General features: G+C 37.9%; 1 protein-coding gene across 1 annotated transcript in view; it reads left to right on the forward strand.

Annotated features, from left to right (window-relative positions):
• HS3ST5 (heparan sulfate-glucosamine 3-sulfotransferase 5) overlaps positions 1-15,193 on the forward strand; it is a 92,323-nt gene extending 77,130 nt beyond the window's left edge. The window contains exons 2-3 of the mRNA XM_005518289.3: positions 8,823-8,961; positions 13,525-15,193. Coding sequence (XP_005518346.1) covers positions 8,855-8,961; positions 13,525-14,455 — 1,038 coding nt within the window. The 5' untranslated portion in view covers positions 8,823-8,854 and the 3' untranslated portion in view covers positions 14,456-15,193. The remainder of the gene's footprint in view (positions 1-8,822; positions 8,962-13,524) is intronic.
• The last annotated feature ends 7,428 nt before the right edge of the window (positions 15,194-22,621 follow it).

Raw genomic sequence — 22,621 nt, forward strand, 5'->3', positions numbered from 1 at the left:
GTTTCAGTTGACTTTAGTATGTTCTGTTTTTTAGAATTTAAAACCATGAAGCAGACATATTTGCCAGGCTGAGTACATGTAGGACAGTGAACAGAGACCCAAACTACAGCTCAGGCTTCCCTTGGGGAGGAAGATGAATGAATGGGCTGTGCCAGAACAAGAGGACTGAAGAGTGACCAGAGAGCTCATTTATGGAGAGCTCTCCAGCAGCTCTGTAACACTGGAGAACGTTAATACCTGTGTCTTCTTGTTTCCCCTTTCTTTTCTGTCTGAAAATTTGGTCTGTCTGCCCAAATCTGATCTGTCACTCAGATCACTACAGCAGTGTACAGCAGTTGGCCCTTAGAACACATGCACAGCAGAAAATCCCAGCTCTCTCATTTTCAGAGAAAGCTGTTAATAGGCCTGCCTCTCTCACTGAGGTACACTAACAAGTTCTTGTCTAAACTGTCATTAATGTTTTTCACTTAGATTTCCACATTAAAATTGACAGCACTTCTAAGGGAAGTGTTGTGGTCAGGACTTAGAGGGGAAGCACTGAGACCTTGCATTCTGAAAGATAACAATCTCTGGGGTCAAGTCTTTAAAGTTTCTCCCTGTTCTCCCAGCAAAAGTCCCATGGGCTATCCAGACATAGAAATATACAGAAAGGTATGACAGAGGAAATGGGAAGGTGTTGTTTGCAGAGAGCTGGAGTGGAAGAATGCCCTTTACAGCTCTGTTCAGAATGGATGTGAGTGAAGCACGGTTACATTGTTCAAGGACAGAGAAAAGACCACTGCAGTAGTTGGGATGAAATGGTGCAGGGAACACACAGGAAAAACTTAGACTTATATAGGTGTGCAACTGACTGAATCTTTGGGACATTTATGATAAAGGTATTAAATTTAACCTGAATATGAGAGCAGTTTGAGCTGATCATGTTTCAGATTAAGGGTCTGAGTAAAAGACAGAGATGCTACTGATCATAGCAAATGTAGGTGCTCCATATTAGACAGTGTGAAGTCTATTCATCAGCAATAGGATAGTTCAGAATATGAGTTTGGATAAGAGAAAAGAGATGAGTAAGTGTACTATATAAAGATATGAGCTGCACAGAGGCATGGGGGGTACTCTCATACAATGGCATTTTTTTTCTCAGTGGCGGGGTAAAAGCCACGAGCAAAAATCTACTGAGATGGATTTACTGTAAATGCAGTGTCCCATCAAAATATATTTGCAGCTCAGTTAAGTTTTTGCTGTTAGTTTTCCCATCAATGCTTTTGACTCCTAACAATGTTCTGAATTTAGTTCAGTTTCGCTATATTTCTGAAGGGAAGCCACCAGAAAACAGAGCTGCAAGAAGCTGCAGGAAGCCACATAGATTTTGCCTTATATCTAAGTGAAATTTTATTTAAATTATCTGCCAATTTCAATTAATTAAGGAATGTTTAAACAGCCTTTCATACGTCTTTTTTCAGATGTGATATTATTTGGGAAAGGGTAATTTTTCCAAGGAGAAAAAAAAGGAGTGATAGTCTGTGGACATGATTCTAGGTAGTGGAAAAGAACATTTCAAAATTACTAGTATGTGACAAAAGGTAATTTTATTTCACACTAAATCATATTAAACAATACCTCTCTGCCTTTTTATCCTGCTCAATGCAGTGAAACTGTCCATAATGAAGACTGGACCCTAAATGAAGGACAAAATAAGAAAGCTCTGGATATCTACCTGCTTACCTTTTTCTCAGAAGACTCATAATCTTCTCTGTCTTTCCCAGAGCTGAAAAGCAAACTGCTCATTCCTAACGTGACACTACTATTGGCCGCCATTTATGATTTCTCTTTTGACTTTTGCAGTCATTGCTTCCCTCTTCCATGTCACTGAATTTTATTCCTCAAGTTCCTTTTTTCTGTATTACTGTAATTTTTGGTTGCAGTTGTTTTAGTGCCAGCTTGAAGAAACCACCTTGGTATTGTGTTTTAAGGACTGTGAAGTTAGTATCTATTATAGTCTCTCTATAACCATAACTGAATTCCCACAGGTTTTCTCTCTTAGTATCATCAGCTCCACTATTCCTGAGAAATGGAGCAGACAAGGTGATCATTTCAGGAAGATGATCATTTCAGAAGAAAAGGAGGGAAGTAGCTGGGGAAGTACCGCAGAAAAGGGCCAACCTTTTCAGATTAATCAGATTAATCTCATGCTGTACAAAGAGCAATGCAGGGTAATATACTCAGGATGCTGGCAAGGAGACAGGCATCTGTATTTTGGACTAATGAAGTCCTATTAAGATCTATGTGCTTGGAAATGTTCCTGGAGCACTGTAGCTAAGCGTGGATCATGGCAACCCAGCCATCATTCAGCAGAACGCAGCCGCCTGCCTCGCCTGCCTCGCCGGCTCAAACGCAATAAGGCAGTTTTCCTAAGCAGATGTGCCTGAGACCTCAAGGGCATCAAAGCGCCTGAGATTCCTAACTACTCTGACAATCTGGCAGCAGATCTGCTTGGCACTAGGCACCAGAAAGTCAGTAGCAAGCTTTTGAGTTGTTTCTCTCTTCCCAACACCATATTGCTCAGTGTCTTTCAGTGAGATTTAAAAAAAAATTAAAGAAAAATAGGAAGGGTCAGGCTGAGAATGGAATGTGATAAAGAGACGGTTATGGCCTTCTGTACTGTTGTCACTTGACACAGCAGCTTCCTAGAGATAGCACAGTTATGGGCAGATGAGTCTTCAGTGTGTCTGGAGTGAACCGTCCTGTGGACAGTGGACTAAATAAATTGTCATTACCACTCTATTATAGACTCGAGAGAGCACAGATATCTGGCTATACCACCCAAGCCAGCCCCTGTTGGGGATTATGAGTCACAAATACTCTTTCAGCACTGATAGTGTGCTAACTTCTGAGAAATGAACATATGTTTTTTTATCTAGTATCCACGTACAGATGCTGATTTTGTGGGTGGTCTCAGAGTCTAGCAGCTTTTCTGGAGAAAGTCTTTTACCACTTCTTTACACAAAAAAACTGACTTCAAGGGCAGCTTAAAGACAGTCCTAAATCTCAAAACTCTACAATAGCAGATAAAAAAAAAAGGTTATTGTCACAGATGTGCCATAACATTATAGGAAATCTTTATGTTGGAATTTATCTGCATTATTTATTGTTTTCCGTCAGCTTTGCTGACATTTTCTTCTCCACTCTTTCAGTCAATATGAGTCATGAGGAGAAAAGGACAAGTCTACTACTACACAAGGACTCTTATCTGTGAATTTCTTACGTATTATATTTCCTTCTTTTCTTCCTTTGAAACCTGAATAGAGAAAATGTGAATTAATCTTACTTCATCCCATCTCAGTCTTATGCTAGAGAGAGAAAAAAATGAAAACTGTAATTACTCATGAGAATTAAATTTCTTTTTTGTATTGAAATATGACCTTTTAAAGGAAGAATTTTCAAAAAAATATCCAAGTTCCTTTCCTGCAGGGTCAGCACTTTATCATTCCCTAAAAAATATGGTATTTTCAAATCTTTCTGTTCCTATTATCCATTTCATTTTACTTTGTCAAAAAAGGGAAGAATTTTGTCTCTTCTTAGACCATTCAATGCTATTAGGAATGAAAAATCCTCTTCCTAATGAAAAATCATGTCCTGCTTTATCATGATCATTCTAGTTCTTTAATACTGTTCACATGGTGCAATAGTCCTGTTGCAATTAAGGAAGTCACCAAAGTGCAGACTACTGGGGAGAAAGTACAGCAGCAATGCATCTTTTCCTTGCCACTAGCCCAGACCTTCCTCAGCAGTGAGACAGAAAAAAGGGAGTGGGGAAGACCTGGAGGAGAAGCAGGAGCAATAATATGACTGGCTATTCCAGGCAGGCTATGACTACGATCATGAGCTGATGAGAATGCACACAATTTGAGGCATAAATTCCCTCCTTTCCCAAACACCATGTGATTTCATACCCCAGAAAAAGTCTAGGTGCTTGATTTTTATGAAGTTTAGTGGCAGTAAAAAAATGCAAGAAACCGTAGTTAACATTCAAGAGACATAATGCAAATATGCCCAGTGATAAGTTCCCTAACTTGTTTCCTATCTCTGTATTTAAGCCCTGTATAAACTCAAAGATCTTTCTGCAGTGTATAACAAATATTTGTTGGTCAACAGATGACCCCTGCTGGTGTGAAAAATATAAAAAAAGAGACAAACCAAACAATAAATTCTAATAAAAACCACCTCTTATTTATTATTTTTCCAGCCTCCTTTGTACATGTTTGCCTCTGATTTGTACTTAATTTTGACTAATCACATAACTCTATCAGGACTGTATCTCTTCAGCCCATTTCCCAAAAGAAAGGATGTTGTTGTTTCTTATACTTCCATCCATAATCAACCACACGCTATTCATTTATCTATAGCATCTTCTCATCTCTGCTCTATGCGTCCAAAAATTTCCCTTTGATCATTTGCAAACAAGTTCCTGGTGATCTTCTTGTTTCATTGTCTGTTTATTTGGAATAAGTGATTATAGCATCAGAGTCTCTTTTCTGTGCTTCTGCACAATTCAGATATTTATCATTAATGCCATCATTATTAGTATGCTTCTTTACCTGTTTTCTCCTACTCATTTGACTTTGACCTGACTTGAACCAAAACTTTCAATATTGTGAACAATAGTTCACAAAAAATTTACATTTTTTTGTCTGGCATACCCACTATCTACCTTTATCCATGATCCCTTCGTCTTGTCAGGAATAGTCAATCTATTTTTCAGTTGGTATTGTCAGCAGAGTTCCACATACTGGAACGTGTACTGTCTTCTCTTGGCAATTCACTCAATAATCCTAGTCTTTTCACCAGCAAAATGGGAATGTAGAGGAAGGGGTTAAATGAGGCATTCACATCAACACAGTGGTAAGGCTACTTTCTCATGTTTCTTTATTGAACTGGACCATGTCAGTGTAACAATTCAGATCAGATGTACATCTGAAATCACAAAGCACATTTTGCTTTTAATTTACACATTATTTACAAATCACATTTTTAAATATATGTGATGTTGCACACTTTACTAGAAATTCTGCATTCAGTAATTTGTGTTGCTCTTTGTGCATTATGATTCTCTCAGCCAGGAATGAACTTTCTTGTATGCATATTTAACTAAATTATCCAAGACAGATATTTCTAATGTAAGCCCACTGGAGCTGTGCAACAGTGTGCTGTCATCTCTTTGGGTGGGAGGTTCCACATTCAGCATTCAGCTACTGGGAAAGTTCTGCCTGCAGCTTTCACCCAATCCTCCTCCCACTGGTCAGCAGATTTTGTGACAGTTCAGCTCTTGCCCCTAAAAGAGAGCAAAATTGTTTTAAAACACCCTTATTTGCCTCAAATAATTGCTAAAAAATCCTGTCACTTTGGATTACATTTTATCTTGCCTTCCAGCTTCTTGTAAAGTTTAAAAGTATGCATTCCTTACAGAAAACTTTGTGCACCTGATAATACATCCCAGAATTTAAATTTCTTTTCATTTCTTCTTTCCATTTCATTTAAGTGTTGCCATGTTTGTCTTCAGTAATATTTCCACCTTAGGGACCTTTGCCTTAATCACATTCTGGTTGTTTTAACTCTGTATCTCAAATAGAAATGTTTTTACAGTCCTCTCCTCTGGCACAGAGAACTGTCCATTGCATCCATTGCAAGGTGTAGCCTTTTCTGGAATCAAGATAGTATTTTGCTATGTTTTTTCGCAGGATAAAAATAACATCTAGGGAAAGTTTTACTGAGACCACGTCTCTGGAATAAAGTTATTTCCATGTTTTTTAAATCAGATGCTAAAAGTGAAAATAAAAATGAAACAAATAAAAAAATAATGTTATCTTTACATTTCTAATGTGTGCTTAATATTTGTCATTCTGTGGAAAAGTTTTCTGTACATAGGTACATGCAAACATAAAAATGGAACTGGTTTGTGTTTGGTTGCTTGATTTGCTTGATTTGCTTTGTGTTTGTTTTGTGGTTTGGTTGGTGGGTTGGCTTTTGGTATTTTTGTATTGACTCTTACTTCAAATATTAATATTGAGATCATGACGCCTTGTGGAATCTGTTTCAGGAAACAGCTTGTCATTAGTTTGATTTCGTTGTGGCCTGATGACCTCCATAGCCTCACGAGTGCTTGCAGGCAGAAATTGGAGTCCAAGAGCCTGTATAAAGGAGAACACATGGAAAGCACTTTAGTTTAATGAAAAGAGGGCTGCATATGTATATGTTTTCTGATAGACAAAGTTCAGAACCAATTGTTGTAGCACTCAAGTGAAACTTTCATTTAGTGGGAACAGTACTGAAAGATTTAAAACCTGGTACCTATGAAAATTCATCCTCTTCTTCACATCCTTCTCTTTCATCTTTTTTAATTAAACAGTTCAAAACGTGATTAGCAGTAAAATATCAACACAGAGATGTAACCTCTGTGCATTTTTCTTAATAGTTCAGCTTTGGCTACGTATTTTCTGCTTTGTTCAAAGTATAGGATTCCTCATTCATACATGATTTTTATGGGAAAAAAATTTATATTACAAAAAGGCAAAAGTTTACCATGCAGTTAAAGCACTAGAAAGGAATTATTTCAGACTGAATCTTGCTGGTGCTACAGGTTTTCTCTGTGACCTTGAGCAAATCACTTAATCTCTCTGTACCTCTACTCCTCATTTATTTTTTAAAGGATGATAATACTTCTTCTATCTCTATATTTACATTGCAAACTCCTTTTACTCTATGTTTTATATTATTCTTATTGCAATAAAGACCTTATCTAGGAATTCTTATTATAGAGTTGCTTTTATCTACATAAAAAGCAATATATTCTGTATGATTAGTTATCCTGTATGATAGGTTATCCTGAGCTGTGACCTAGCTGTATAAGGAGTTATTATTACAATTATTATTGTACCGGAAGTATTTTAGAGACCAAGTCAGACTCAGACCTTCAGCGTTGCATGGCTCTTTTATCAAGAGATGGTGGGCTGAAATTAGAAAGCTTTCTCTATAGCTGTAAAATAAATGTGCTTCAGAATGGCTATTCAACCACACTTGAAGAAAACCAGTTTAGAATGACCTGCCTCTGCACCTTTAAACCCAGCCAGCACTGGGGCAGGCAGGCTACATGACTGCTGCCTGCTGGGAATAGTTTCCAGCTTGTATTATCTCCCTGACTGAATCCTGGATTCTTAACAGAGCTTTCTGGGCCAAAAATTTAACATCATGGGCAGGACAAAGAAATGTTTTCAGGCTGTGTTTAGCAGTGGTCAGTCAAACCTTGCACTCTGACCAGCAGTTCTGCCTCTGTATATAGTTTCATGCTTACAGTAATCTATCCCAGTCTTGCTTTATATAAATCCTGAAACTGGAAAAGAAGAAAATGTGCTGCAAAATAAGCATTGCTGTAGTAAAACTTAAGAAACCTGACATCAAAAATTGCTCAAAATAAGTCTAGCCAAAATTTGGAAAAAAATGTTTCTGTTCAAATTACTCCATAATACAGTAAACATTCCCTGATAGAGGGAGTGAGACTTTAGATTAATATTTCAGGTGATTACAGTTTATATTTATGATTTTTGTATCAAAAAGATCCATTTGGTGATGAAATTATTCTTTTAGGTAGGTAGGTAGACGGTATGGCTTTACCCCTCCTGAGCCAGAAAAAGGATTGGAACTTAATTCTCCTGTGTATCTATAAGAAAGCTCAGAACTGGTATAAAATGAAGAACCATGTCATCTTTGACTGTGCTCTGAAAGGAGGAGCTGATCTTTCTCCTCAGTTCATGTAATAATGTAGTAGGAATCCAGGTCTGACTGTCCTAAAGAGGTCTGCAGCCCAGAACACAAATGTAGTGCTTGAGGGAGAGTAAAACTAGAGACAAACAGCTTTACTCAGCGCTTCTTTCTACCTTGCCTAGGAACCTCCTGGTTAACTCATGGCATAATGTGATGTCTTTTTACTCTTGACTGCCTCATAACTATAGTATTTGAAGCAATGCTCAACTATGGGAATTAGATGGTCTCTGGAGCACATCAGAAAAAGAAATTTAAATATATTTTTTGGTATTTCTAAAAACTGAGGATGTAGGCATGTTTCAAGGGTTACAGTTTGTGTCCCATCAGGTGTTGAGGTGACAGTCAAGACTGGTGTCATACAAGTGAGGAGCTTAAGTGTCTCAACACAGACCTGTCTGATGCCCAGCACAGACACAGCTGATAGAATACACTGATGCTGAAAAATCATTATTGTGCTCACCCCAGCTACCTGCTTCACAGGTCTGTCATAAATGACTTACTGGCATGGATCAGGACATCTTTTTTAGATTTTTCTCTCAACACTCTAAAAATCATAGACACAGAGTAAACGTGCCTCCATAAACTGTACAGAGGACCTGCAATCCTAACTCCTAAGGTTATTGCAGCCTTACTTGACATCAGGGCATTTAAATCTCTGTTGAAATCTATCAGATTCTGAAAGGCTTAAAATCTAAACATATTTACCTAGCAAGATATCCTATTACAAAGTGAGCTTCTACACTCAAGACCAACATTGTGGCTATCCCACAGCCCTAGTAATGGTGGATGCAGTTGAACTGTCACTTCCAGGGTTATCATCATACCCCAAATATGTTGCCATGTGGGACTGAAAAACAGTAGCAAACTGTTATATATAACAAATAACTACTTATTTTGCAGTTTTGCAAAGATTTTGCAAGTGTGGCTTAATCAGCTGCAATACCTGACTAAACATCACCCTGTATATTGCTTTCTGATGAGGGTTTTATGTGTTCTTGTCTCTGCAGACTGAAGAAGTCCTGAAGATTGATGGAGGGCCATGCTATTCAAACAGCAGGCGTTGCTGAGACAGAAGCTCTTTGTGCTAGGCAGCCTTGCTATTGGAAGTCTCCTATATCTAGTTGCCAGAGTTGGGAGTTTGGATAGGTAAGTCATTAAGTAGCTGCTCTTTTATTTAGAATGGGCTAAGATTGTCTGAGCTTTTGCTTCAAGGGTCTGATTTCTTTCATTCTTCATTTTTTGAGGTTTTTTTTTTTTGAGAGTCTACTCATATAGGAAGACAGAAAGACTGGCTATTTTAATATTGGTTTTCATTATTTATTCCTACCGTTTAGAGAAGAGAGTAGGAAAATAGTCACAGTCATCCCTGTCAAAGTTTTTCTGTCTGTCCATTTGTATTCTGAGCACACTGACACTTGTTTTCAGAGAAGTAAACCATCACCTAGTAAAAATGTCATTACAGTAGCTCATTTTGCCTGTGTACATCTGTGTGTTGACCTCTAGTTTCAGCAAAACAGTTACGATGTATTTATACATCTCCTTTTCTAAATTTGTGAGCAAGCAATTAATGTGCTACAGTGGTAGTTAAAATTAAGTATGAGCCCGCAGAGCAGCTCGTCAAGTTTTGAATACTATTTCATTTGAAAGATTGCTTCAGGGTTTGAGAATTTTAACTATGTTAATTAGCTGGTATTTTCTGTAGCTGAATGTGCTAAATAAGTGGTTTTTCTCTGCAAATGATTTCCTGGAGAGTAGTAGAAAACACAGCAGAGAAAATCAAAGAGTGTTTGGCACTTCTGACCAGGCTGAGTTTTGACTGGTTTTTGACAGTGCAGGAGTAGTGCTACCTGCACTGACACTGCTGTTCCTGTCAGCTTTGAAATGGCCTGGCATTCCTGGGGTAGGTGCCACACAAAGGCACAACACATTTGGGGGGGGGGGGGGGGGGGTGGGGAAAGAAAAATCTAAGAAAAGAAAAAAAAGCTGTTTCAAAAGAATGAATGAAAAAACTACAAGATTTTCAGAGGCTGGTAGACACTTTGCAAGTGTTAATGCTATATTATTGTCCTTCTTCTAAATGATGCAACGTATTAGTTGGTTTCAAAATTGTCACACAATACTGCATGACCACACAGTGCTTGGAAAGCAAAAACATAGGTACTTACTGTCCATTGCTAGGTAATGGTGGGATCCATTGGTGGTCACTGGATGTCTTCTTCAGCTCCTCAAATCCACTCCAGAAGGAGACCATGTACTCAGCTAAGACCAAGTGCATTGCAAATTAAGCCCTGGAACTTATCTCTTCTTTCCACTAGTGGTTAAACCATCTCTGATGCTCCAGGAGTAGAAACTTCACTGAGACTAATGTGATTCTGTAAATGGAGGCAGAAATCCTTACTGGTCCCTGCAAAAGTATATTTTATGCTCGGAGGCATGAAATCTAATTAACCTTCCCCTATTATCTATGCTTGCACATCTACAGAATTTACTGATGGCTATAAAATTATCTCGCCACAGTATTTGACTCACTGACCTCCTGCAGCAATGAATTCCGCTGGCTTCATACATAGTGTTGCCAATGGCAGTGAAATTTAGTTTTGTTCTCTTGCTTTACCCAGTGTGAAGCACACCACACTGCTAAAACACAGTCCTGTGTATGGACTTTTTATGAAATAAAGAACATAATGAAATGTTTATGAAATAAAGGACATAGATGAATTAACTAGAAATATTCTTCTGCCTCATCATTGTTGAATCTCTCAAAAAAGGATGCTGAGTGGCTTCAACAGACTTTGCAATAACTAATTGCTCAGGAAGAAATCCAGATTCATTTATGCTTAATTTATGCTGATCTAATTTGAACAAGAGAGCTGGGGATGGCTCATGTTTAATAGCTTCAGATTAGGCTCTCCAATGGCAGTGTCTTGAGTTTCCTTAGGCCCAAAGGGAAATTACCACGAGTTTATCTGACTCATTAAGTCACAAAATCTGATGAGCATTTCCCTCCAGGGGAGGCCACCTTCCTTCAATTCCTGAGTGCATGGATCTGCTTCATATGTGGAAGTTCAAATAGATTATGTGGCAATTTTTGAGACTCTCTGGATTAGTCCTTGAGTTACCTGACTCCCTGGCTGGCAGTACCACAGCCTCCACACCTGATTTCCACGCTACGCTATTGGAACCAGGCTTATAATCTTTTGCTGCTCCTCCTCTTGCTGTGACACCTCCATTGGAAGAAAATTAGCAAGTATTCTGGATCAGTTGAGACAGCTCATTAAGATTGTCCAGACCTACTTCAGCTGTTTTGAAACTTTTCTGATATAGAGTTCCTGGAGATTAATTGGTTTATGGAGGGTGTTTTCAAGAAGAATAATTGTGGAGTTTTACTGTAGCAGCTTGAAAAATTGCCTGTTTTGGGAGAGCAACTCAATGATATAAAAAGTGCCATATACTCTTAGTGAAGAACTGTTATTTAATGGGAAAATGACTCAGAAAATCAAGTTTATCATGTTGCAACATAAGAGTAAATAGTTACATCTTGGATTAAAGTATGAGGATCTGCCCTTTACTCACCACTACCAAAATCTTTTAAAAGTTAATTTTTTATTGTTTAGAGAGAGTAGAATAAGGGGGAAAGAGTAAAAAAAACCCTGAAATATAAAGGCTGAGGAAGTGCTTCTAACAATATCCAATGTTTTCCCTTAGGCTAGAGGATATCTTAAGTATTTATTTATTTTCAAAGGAAACCACCCTGTTTGACAAGCTGTTGTGTTACACTGAAGGCAGTGCTAGCTGTCTTTTTGAGCAAGAGATAAAATTAGTTGAGATGGGTCTGGAACTGCTGTTGTGGAATCATCTTTGCTTGAAAACAAATAACAAATACACAGAAGGGTAGGGAAGAGAACAGAGACAGCAATTGCAGCTTCTGTTTCTTATGATTTTAACTGCCACCTTGCTGATGCATTATGACTCTCACCAGCCACACCTCAGTCTGACCAAACTGTAGCATTGTTAAGACATTCCTTCCCTTTTTTTTTTTTCCAATATGGGCAGGTTTGCATCAGCACTTCAATGATTCAGTCTTTGCACCATGTCAGGCTTTTTCAGTAGATGGCAGAGAGCAAAGGGATAGAAGAAGCTAGAAACCTGAGAAAAGAGCTAACAGGAACGCAATTTTCATCACACTTTCTAATTAATCTGTGGGACTTAGCTAGAGCTCATGTGAACCCAGCAATGTCATATGGATTGTTTCTTCAGCTCTGTCTGGACAGTCTATATCTCTCAGCATCTGGATAATCAAGGAAACAGCTAACAGGTCAGCCAGGGGGATCAAACTTATTTTGTCCCAACCATTCATTGTCCTAGAATCAGTGTCAAATTAGAGACCCCAACAAGCAGTGATGGATGGAAAACCTGCAAAAAAATAAATAATTATGTCCTGAAAGCAGGGTTTGAATAATATATAGTAAATGAGTGAAGGACCACATGCTGAGAAACTAGAATAAATACTGAATACCTAAACAGCTATTAATGAGCATTGCCCATCTGGTATACTGGCTAAGGCAGGGGTCCTGTGAAAAATAATAGCATGCAGCTGTGTAATTTAAGAACTGTATCATAATATATGTGCACAGCAAGCTCACACTAAAATTGCCTAGGCAACCTTTGTTCTTACATATCCTTAATTTTGGAGAGCCTGGCTCCACAAAATTAGTAATAATATTTTTTATAGGACCTTGGAAGCTCTCTGTACTCACCAATTTCATCTTCAGTGAAATATTGACCTGTATAATGTCCAAAGTGCTGATTTGAGAGTGAAGATGAGAGTTTATTCAAGGTTCTGTAGAAGTAAAGTTTTAACATTTTTCTTACCAAACCACTTCTTGGATCCAGTGGTATCAGATGCAAGAATGAAGAATTAGAAAGTGGAAAAGAGGGGAAATAATTGTAGCTGAATATGAAAGAATAGTACAAAAATGCAGTTGCAAAAGAAGAAATAATAAAACACAAAATAAGATTCAGAGGGAGGATACAAGGGTGATTATAAGAAAATTGTTGGTGTAACAATGCAATAAATGCATTTTTAAAAACCCTTTTTTCCATTCCTTTTGTACCTTGCTAATCTTATCTGAATCAGAACCTTGGACTTTCTGACTGGCAGAAAAACACTGAGCATATTGTAAAGAGGAGGAGAAATACTGAAAGGTGATGCTTAGAAAGCTGGTTTTCATCCCTTTTCCTCCTCTTCACTAAAAAGCCATCTCTGGATCAACAGAATGGAAAGCACAGGAAAGACGTCAGACTAGAATAAGAAAAGTGTGGGAAAGAGAATACTTAAATGAGTTGGATTTTCAGATCAAAATGACCAAATATAATTCATCTTAGAATGCTTTAAAAACTACTAAACCCATCACAAAATAATGAGGAATGTGGAAGGTTCAATAAGCCCCAAAAACAGTAATCATAGTTCCTATGCTGGTAAAGGGCAGACAGATCGTGAAATTTCCCAGCTAAATCAGAGTAAAAAAAACCAGATTAAATAATTTAAAAATTGCAAATTATTTAACCACTGGCAGAATAAAATTAAAGTTGGAAGATGGGCACATTGCATTACATTTGAAAATGTTCCCAAGAGCAGGATTCCCTCATAGATGAAACTTTTCTTGAGAGATGTCCTCCTTTTACAAGTACCTCTTATTTTACTTTCAGACTGCAGCCCCTCTGCCCCATTGATGGTCGTTTTGGACCCCATGGCCAGGACGAAATCCCGTTGCGAGCCCTGCAGTTCAAGCGAGGTCTGCTCCATGAATTTCGAAAGGGCAATGCCACCAAGGAACAAATTCGACTGCACAATCTGGTTCAGCAGCTTCCCAAGGCCATTATCATTGGGGTGCGGAAAGGAGGCACCCGAGCACTACTGGAGATGCTGAACCTTCACCCTGCAGTGGTCAAAGCTTCTCAAGAGATTCACTTCTTTGACAATGATGAAAATTATGCCAAGGGAATCGAGTGGTATCGGAAAAAAATGCCTTTTTCTTACCCTCATCAAATAACAATTGAGAAAAGCCCCGCGTATTTTATCACTGAGGAAGTACCTGAAAGGATTTACAAAATGAACTCATCTATCAAATTATTGATCATTGTCAGGGAACCTACCACCAGAGCTATTTCTGATTACACTCAGGTGCTGGAAGGCAAGGAAAGAAAGAACAAAACTTACTACAAATTTGAGAAGCTGGCTATTGATCCTAATACCTGCGAAGTGAACACTAAGTATAAGGCAGTGAGAACCAGCATCTACACAAAACATCTGGAAAGGTGGTTAAAATACTTCCCAATCGAGCAATTTCACATCGTGGACGGAGACCGGCTCATCACGGAGCCACTGCCAGAGCTCCAGCTGGTTGAGAAGTTCCTAAATCTTCCTCCGAGGATAAGTCAGTACAATTTATACTTCAATGCCACCAGAGGGTTTTACTGCTTGCGATTTAACATTGTCTTTAACAAGTGCCTGGCGGGTAGCAAGGGACGCATCCATCCAGAGGTGGATACCTCTGTCATAACCAAATTGCGCAAGTTCTTCCATCCTTTTAATCAAAAATTTTACCAGATCACGGGGAGGACATTTAACTGGCCCTAAACTAAACTTCATACAACACTTTCTGTTGCACCTGAGGCATGCAATAGGATGCCTCTGCTGAAATATGCACTTTTCATTGATACGGCTAGCAAAGTAACTTTTTTCATGCATATGTGTACATAATGCAGTGTGTGACCAAATATATGGTGGGATTGATTTTTTCTACAGAGTAGTAACTAACATAAATCTACTGTCAATATAGTTGCATCTTTTAAGATATAATAATAAAGGGAAAGGAAGTATTTAGGGAAACAGTCAGACAGTGTTAAAAGGGTCAGTGTTCCTCTTGCTTAGTGAGGTGTTTATGTGACATACTTATTGATCTAAGCAGAACATTAGTTTATGCCATAAAAATTCTTGTCAAAAGTCTGTAAAGCTGTGAGAAAACATAATCTTGAAGCTATGTTTGGTATGTGTATTGCTAAAGGAATACTGACACTTTAAACACAGTGCTGCATTTTTACAACAAGAGTGAATAGTACTATTTTCTTATTATTTTAAATGAATATCTTATCTCATACAAACTACTTTGTTTTAGAGTTCCTGTGGTGAGTTTGCACTATTGTTTTATTGTATGGACCATAGTGTCACTTGTAGCATGTCAATCATGTGTCAAGAAAAGGTAAAATAATTTTTTCTTCTATACTTGTGTGTTGACAAAGCTAAACATGGTGTACATAGTGTACAATGTTTGTAAATACTGGTTTCACACTAAGTAATTCTATTTTGTAAACTGAATATGGCTATTTAATTTATTGTGAAAATTAAATTTATTGTGGTATTTAAAAATTGAATGGATTAAAATTACCTATATGTGCAATGGCTTTTCACTTTTGCTTGATCTATGTCAGTGTGGTCCCTTAGCTTAGACAGATCATATGTATGTGTGAGAGAGATTTGCTCAGGTAAGCTTGGTTTATAGACAGTTGAAAAAGCTGATACATGTGGCAAAGCAGGGTTTATTAAAAAGCTCATCCTTCTAGGAAACTGGTGTAATGCTCACCCCAAAGACATTGCTGTTCCATTGTGGCACTTTGCTAAAATCAGTTTCCCATGAGGCTAAAGCATGACTGCAAAAGCCTACTGTAACCAGGTGTCCTGGGGTATATTGAAAAAGCAGAGTCCTCATTAAAACCAAAAAAAAAACCCAGACAGATCAACAAAATTAGAAGAAAAATTTTGGCGATTTCATCACCAAAAGGTGGTGATGCTTCAGAAGTCACAGAAGACAGTTGTGATACCTTTGCTTTCATCTGGTAATGCATGCGTGTGCTCTGAAGAAAACAACCACAGTATTGTTATTACTGGTATAAACATATAGTTCGTACTTCCATTCAATAAGGTAAAAGAAATTAGTTCAGGAAATTAATATTTTTGTGCATTATATGTTGTATAGTTCTTAAAGATTCATAAGTAAAAACAATTAAAGCAAATAAAAAAAGTATTTTAAAACAAGAAGAAAAAAAAAAGAGAGAAGTGAAGTTAAAAAAAAAGTCCCAACCACTTTAAATCCACTATCTAGAGATTGATGGAGAGAGAAATTTTGGAAGGTATCCAGAACATCTGAATATTCTGGGCTATGGCAGCAGAGTGGCTGGTAGTTCAGATTATAATAAGATCAAGCATTCCCCATGGGCTGTTTATTTTGTTCAGTGATTTGGAAGCACTGGTTTTACTAAATAAGTGGTTTTAAAAAGTCTTCTAAGAGACTGCTTCTTGTCTTGCTGTATCTTTAATCATATGTGCTAACACTGTGAGCAATGTGCCCTTGCTTCATGCTGCATCGGAGTCGTGCCAGCACAACACGGCAGAGCATATGTGAAATTCTCTGCAGTAGCTACAATACAACTCACTGTTTTCCTGTATAAGAGCCATTTATCTTGCCTACTTCCAGACAAAAAGACAGATATTTAACTTGTCTAATAGTGTTCCACAAAGAGTTTTGTCCAATTTAACTTTTTCATGGTTTTCATATGGGCAGACAAATTCCAGGCAGCTTTGGGTGATACTTCATATAGTCCTGGCCACAAACTGACTGAAGGCTGAGATGTATTTTCAATGAAAGGGACAAATTACCTATATCAAAGCTACCTCCGAGCACAAAATATGCATTTGGAATTAATATCTCTCTGCATTGATCAGATAAGCCACAGAGACTGTGATCTACCAGGCACATTCCTGTTAAAGTCAGCTGGCTTAACTCCAGCTTATCATTTGCAATTTTGGAGAGATGTGGATAAATTTAGGCTATATCTTAGACAAATCTGGTTCAAAAATGCATGGAAGCATAGTCAGGAACAGGAGGGGAGGAAAGAGGGTTCAAAGGCATTACAAATTATATTAAGAGGACTAAAAGAGCAGGAGACTGATTCACTAAGCCTTCACTGCAATGTTGTCAGGTCTATTTGACATAACCCATTGAAGAGAAAATTTCAAAACTGATTCATAATACATAGATACAACACATCACCCAAAGCATTCTCCTAGGTTAATGGTCAGTGCTCATAACCATTTTGTGAAGTCCTGACCTTATGGTATTTTCCTCTTCAGGAACAATTTCTGAATAATTCACTTCAACCGCTTTTCTTTGCTTCCCAAATTCCGAGTGAATCATTTCTATTCAAACTGGTCATGAGTGCTCAGACTGGGAAGAACATTCTTATCTTGAGATTATGATTTCAGAGTGATGCACAGCTATATGAAGTTGCAGCTGTTTATTTATGGCATTTAAGTTCTCTAAAGATACTGCATCTTTCCTATTTTCTGTACTCTAAAAATTACAGGCTCACAGCTCTGGTAAATGTTTGGATTAAAACAGTTAATATTTCTCTGTATTTTTATCAGATTGTGGCAGCTGCTATTTAAGATACATAGGACAATTTGAAGTATAAAGGATCGTCAGAGATTAATTTGAAATTGTATGTTCAGAAATTAGTACATAGGTAAATAAAGGACTGATATTTGGAGATCAGAGATTCATTTACCATTAACCCACTATACTGCACTTTCTTCAGGAAAGTGGAAGAGATATGATGGAAATGCATATAACTTATGTTAATGGATTTTTCCCTTTTTGCCACGATCTCTAAAAATAAAAGAGACACATCATTTTTAGCAACATGTTTCATTATAATAGTCCAAGGTTTTTGAAAGGCAATGGTCACAAACTAAAAACACAGGACCACCATCTGAACATCAGGAAACACCTCTTTATTGTGCAGGTAAAGCACTGGCATGGATTGCCCAGAGAAGCTGCAGTTTTTCCATCACTGGAAATATTCAAAAGCACATTGTCCTGGTTTTGGGAGTCTCTGCTTGAGCAGTGGGAGTTGGATTTCCCTTCCAAACTCAACTGTGCTGTGACCCTGTGAAAAATCTCTCTATACCATTTAGTTCTTATTAAGTGCAGCCCATTGGTTCAGTGTTGTACAGAGCAAAGAAAAAGAGGAACCCCAGTATCACAGGCCAGTTCAGTTGAAACCCAGGGTATGGAAGCACTACAGGACACATATTTACTCCCTGGATAGCTGATCTAACTCATGCTGGAATCCCATTCAACTTACTGGAACCCTGTGACAGGAGAAATTTTTTGTTAATGACACTCCTACAGATCACTGCTGCTAGTTTTAGTACAGACTGAGAAGACTACAGAGACCAGGAAGTTCACAGAGGACCCTTCTTCATGAAGGGGAGGTCAGGAGTTGAATGTTACAGGGACTGGTATCTTTGCTTTCATTTAAAATGGGATAAAATGCTGTTCATTCTTGTGTAAAAATAACTTTAGAAACCAGGTGTGTAGAAGGAGCCTACAATCCCATGGCAGTTTCAGTCAACTCAGCTCATGCCTGACAAGGTCCCAGTTTCCATCCTCATACAATGTGCTCTTTTCCCACTCTTTTGTACTGCCTCTTATGATGACCTGCCCCTTCCATGTGGAGCTACTTCAGTTCCCTAGGCTGGCAGAAGACTAACCTGTTTGAAAAGATGGGTAATGTCACTAAAACTGTTCTAGATCAGAGCAAACATCTTTTCAAAACAGGATCTGTCACTAGAAGTGGCCATTAATGCTTCATGCAGGACATTAAAAAAAAGAAAACATGAAGACATTTCCATGCTCCAGTGGTTGGCAGTCACTGAATGTCTCCAGTGGGAGAGAATAGGCTTCAGATGTAACAGCACTGAGTGCCTTGCTCTTCTTTGTACTTAGCCAGAAACACTTTGAAGAGGTGTTCCCAAGCAGTCCTCTAAGCCCTCTTAGAGGACTCATCATTTTGCTAGAATAAATGTGCAAAGTGAATCAGAGAAATTTGGGTAATACCTTTAAAATCTGATTAAGTATAAAGATATGGTAACAGAAGTTTTATCTTCCTTCTTAACTCACTTTGAAAATTCTGTGGATTGTCTAATTAGTTTCTTGAAAAAATACTTGCCACACTACTTGAAAATCCCTGAGCAGGCTTGGTCCTCAGATTTGTACGACTGTAGCAGCAAAATAAATAATGCTAAATTTCACGTTTGAATGAGCTTGTTTACAGAGAGAAGGACTTCATGTAGATTATTAAAAGATTATTAAAAGTTATTTTAGTTGTAATCTCAGACATTTTTTGTTATTTTACTCTTCCATTCCAAGGACACCAACTGTCTACTTAGCTGTTAGTTTTCCATTTAATTTAGAGTCTACCATGTAAAATTTCCTTCACAGACAAAAAAACAATTAAAAACTCAATAATATAGATCCAGATTGCATTATGAAGACTTAATTTTGTTACTGAAGGCTCATACACGTTAGTGAACCAGGGATATGCCCAGACTAACCATCATCAGTACCTATAAGTTGATTTTTCCTGTTTATGAATTTCTTTGAGGAGATGCTTTATGTGATATTCCATAGCACTCTTCTACCCACTGATCATCTCTGGGTAATCTGTTCTTTAAAGACTGACCTACCTTCTGACAACTTTGAGACAGACATAATAAATCATCTTCAGAACCACCAACTATCCCTAACTGCATTTACATTTATAGAGAAAGGATTTCCAGTCCTTTCTGCAATAATGCACTGATGAAAGAGTCAAGCCCTTAGAGAACATCCATGTGCTATCAATCTGGATACAAGCCTTTTTCCCAGGGCTTGAATTGACAAGTGCAAGGAAAGCACAGAAAAGACCAGAATGCCATCATCCATCTGCTGCACTGTGATTAGCATATGGTAAATAAGATTACCTGCTGTTGTGAGATTCTTATTAAAACCAGCAGTAGCGTGGCATGACTTTAGGAGCTGATGGTGACCAAGACACTGGACTCTTTTTAGGTTATGTCTAGCTTACTTTCAGTTCAACTTTGACTCCATTCAACTTATTAGTTTCAAAGTTTTTTCTCATGGTGCACAGTGATCCACAGCTCTACCTGAAATGTATGTCTTGTGAGACAGAAAGAGAAATATCAGCACAGGCTGTCATTTTCTTTGCCGCTGTGACCACAGAGAAGGGCTGTGGTACAAGGAATTTAACTCTGATGATGTCCTTATGATTCCTACATAATTCCCTAACAGCCTCCAAAATAATTTCCTCTCAGCTGCAGTGTTCACTACTTCAGAATGTTAATGCATCTGTGAAAGTGTCCTGATTATTGATCAGGATATGAAACATCTATATTTTGAGCAGATTGTAGTCGTTTGATACAGTACATATACAGTATACATAATATACAGCAAAACATAGGATATGACAAGGAAACAATGCCACTTCAAGCCATCTGATGTTATGCCTCAGGCTGATTAAATAGACAAAAAGAAACATGACAGAATCATGCACATCTTACTCCCAGACTTAATTGCAAACAACTGTTTTGCAATGTATGAGGTCTTTGCCATCCAATTCTTTCACTGATTTTCTTCTGATGAAAGACTTTCCACTTCATTGAACTGTGAAGGCTTCGTTTCCATTTCAAATCCATGGAGACATAGGAATTAATTTACAATTCCCTACAATATGAAAAAAAAGTTATAGGCATTCCATAAGAGGTGGAACTAAAAGCAGCACTATTACTAACTTAATCTTCAGAAAATTGCTCCAGTCGTTGCAAGCTCCTCAGCAAAGCTCCACTAGTAATACAGCTTTATAGGAACAGAAAAAAGCCTTTTTACTCTGGATGGCTGCTGTAATGTGGCTGTGTAGCAGAACAGTGTCTTGCAAAGATGCAGCCCAAACCTCTAAGGTTAGTGATGTGAAACCATCACTTGTCTTAAAAACTCCACATTTGGTATGCATTGAAACAGCCAGACTGCACCAAGGAGGTGAAGGAAATAATCAGTATTAATTAGCAATGCATATCCCATACAATGGGCAGCTACTGTTACACCTTCAGGTTCATTTCAATCAATTTGCGCTGAAGTGCCCTGAGAATTAACTGGAGAAGAAACTTCCACTGATTAGGTAAAAAGTCTGACTATAGTTCTGTCCTGGGCTCTAAAGTTGCCACCTTTATGCAAGTGGTGTCCTGGGGTGACTTTATGATACTGGTACCCTAAACTAAGACAAGTGGTCTGCCCTGGCACAGTGGCCTGCCATTCTACCCACTGATAACAAAAGGGGAACAAGCAGAGCTAGTTATACACATTCATTTATATTCAAGCAAAATTTGCTTTGCAAAGCTACACAGGCTTTATTTTAAAATGTTGTCAATTGAAGATTGACGCTGAGTATTTCATAGCTGTCATGTTCATTTTCACTTTTGACACTTAGATATTAAAGGAAATCCAGAATATAACTATGCAGACATCTTATAAAGGCTTGGAGCTACCTAAACAATTCAGATTTCTATTTTTAATCCATTTTAGTGGATTAGAATAACAATTGCACAAAATGCTAAGTTACTTGAAAAATAAAGGTAGTGGCAATGAGTTTTTATGTTGCATAAAATATTAAAAATTATCACAGGAATAGATTAAAATGGTAGGTACCTTCTTTTCCTGTATCTTCCTAAGTGAAAACCTACAAGACTCTTCTTAACAGCTTTCTTGTTCAACCCCAAAAGTGCACTGAGTTACACCTAAAGGTTGTTGCTGCTTACACCATAATTAGGATATTCTTTGAACACAGGAGACAAGCATTCAAATTTCCCTAAGCTGAGGAAACTCAAATGTAAGGTAGGCATTTTGAGAAACAAAGACAAAACAGTGGTAAAATCAAGGTTGTGTGCTATGACTCTTTGCTAGGCTTGCTTAGCACCAGCTGATCTTGTACAGCCTCCTCAGGAAGCCTAATGGATGGATGGCACAAAGTCTTGGAGAGGTAAGAGACTAAATTCATGTATCTGGCATGACTGACTGGTTGTATTTGTTGCTGAATCCTTACAAGGTGCTACACTTACTCTCAATAGAAATAACCTAGCAGCTACTCCTGTGTTGCAAAATCGGTGAGGTGGTTAAAAAATTTAGATGTTGCACAGATGCTCCCCATTTAGTCCATATGTCTTGGAGTGACACGCTTGAACTTGCAAATCTCACATGTGAAACCATGCTTTAGGTCTGCAAGTTAGCAGCCAACTTAAAATCATCTAAGCCTGCACAGGGAAACGAACAGTTTCCTGCACAGAGATGAGATCAGGTCCTCTGCGACATTTCATCTCTGAATAGTGAATTACAGGGTGTAATTACATTGTAGGTGTTCACACAGCATAGGGAAACCTAAGCACTCTAACTAGTTTGGTCAAGAGATTGGGTGCTGGAATTGCTCTATTAGCCACCAAGGAATTGTCAAACCTAATAATGCATTATGAAAGCAGCATTAGATTTCATTTGAGTAACACTGGTGATCTCATTTCATTTCCTTTATGTTACTTTAATATTTACAATTCAACAGCTTTGATGTCCTTTTAACTTGTACAGCTCTGTGTAATCAAGCTGAAGATTTAGTAGCACTTGGTATTCAATTAATTCATTTTTCTGCTGCAGCTTTTTGTAAGTGCATTCTGTCTGAGTACCTAGAAGGAGCTAATTTTCTCCCACATAAATGAAAGTCAAACCCAGGACAGAAACAGACCTCACAAAAAAAGAAATGTCGCTGCCTTTAATTTAAGATACCACATCTGCCACATGTATAGCCAGATCAGTAGGAAATAGCTCTGTTAAAGCAAATATTGAGATCTTGTTTCCTGGGGAAAGTT

The sequence above is a fragment of the Pseudopodoces humilis genome, chromosome 3 (assembly GCF_049639895.1).
Source record: "Pseudopodoces humilis isolate 2021_Gansu_Grassland_sample_001 chromosome 3, ASM4963989v1, whole genome shotgun sequence".
Lineage (NCBI taxonomy): Eukaryota > Metazoa > Chordata > Aves > Passeriformes > Paridae > Pseudopodoces > Pseudopodoces humilis.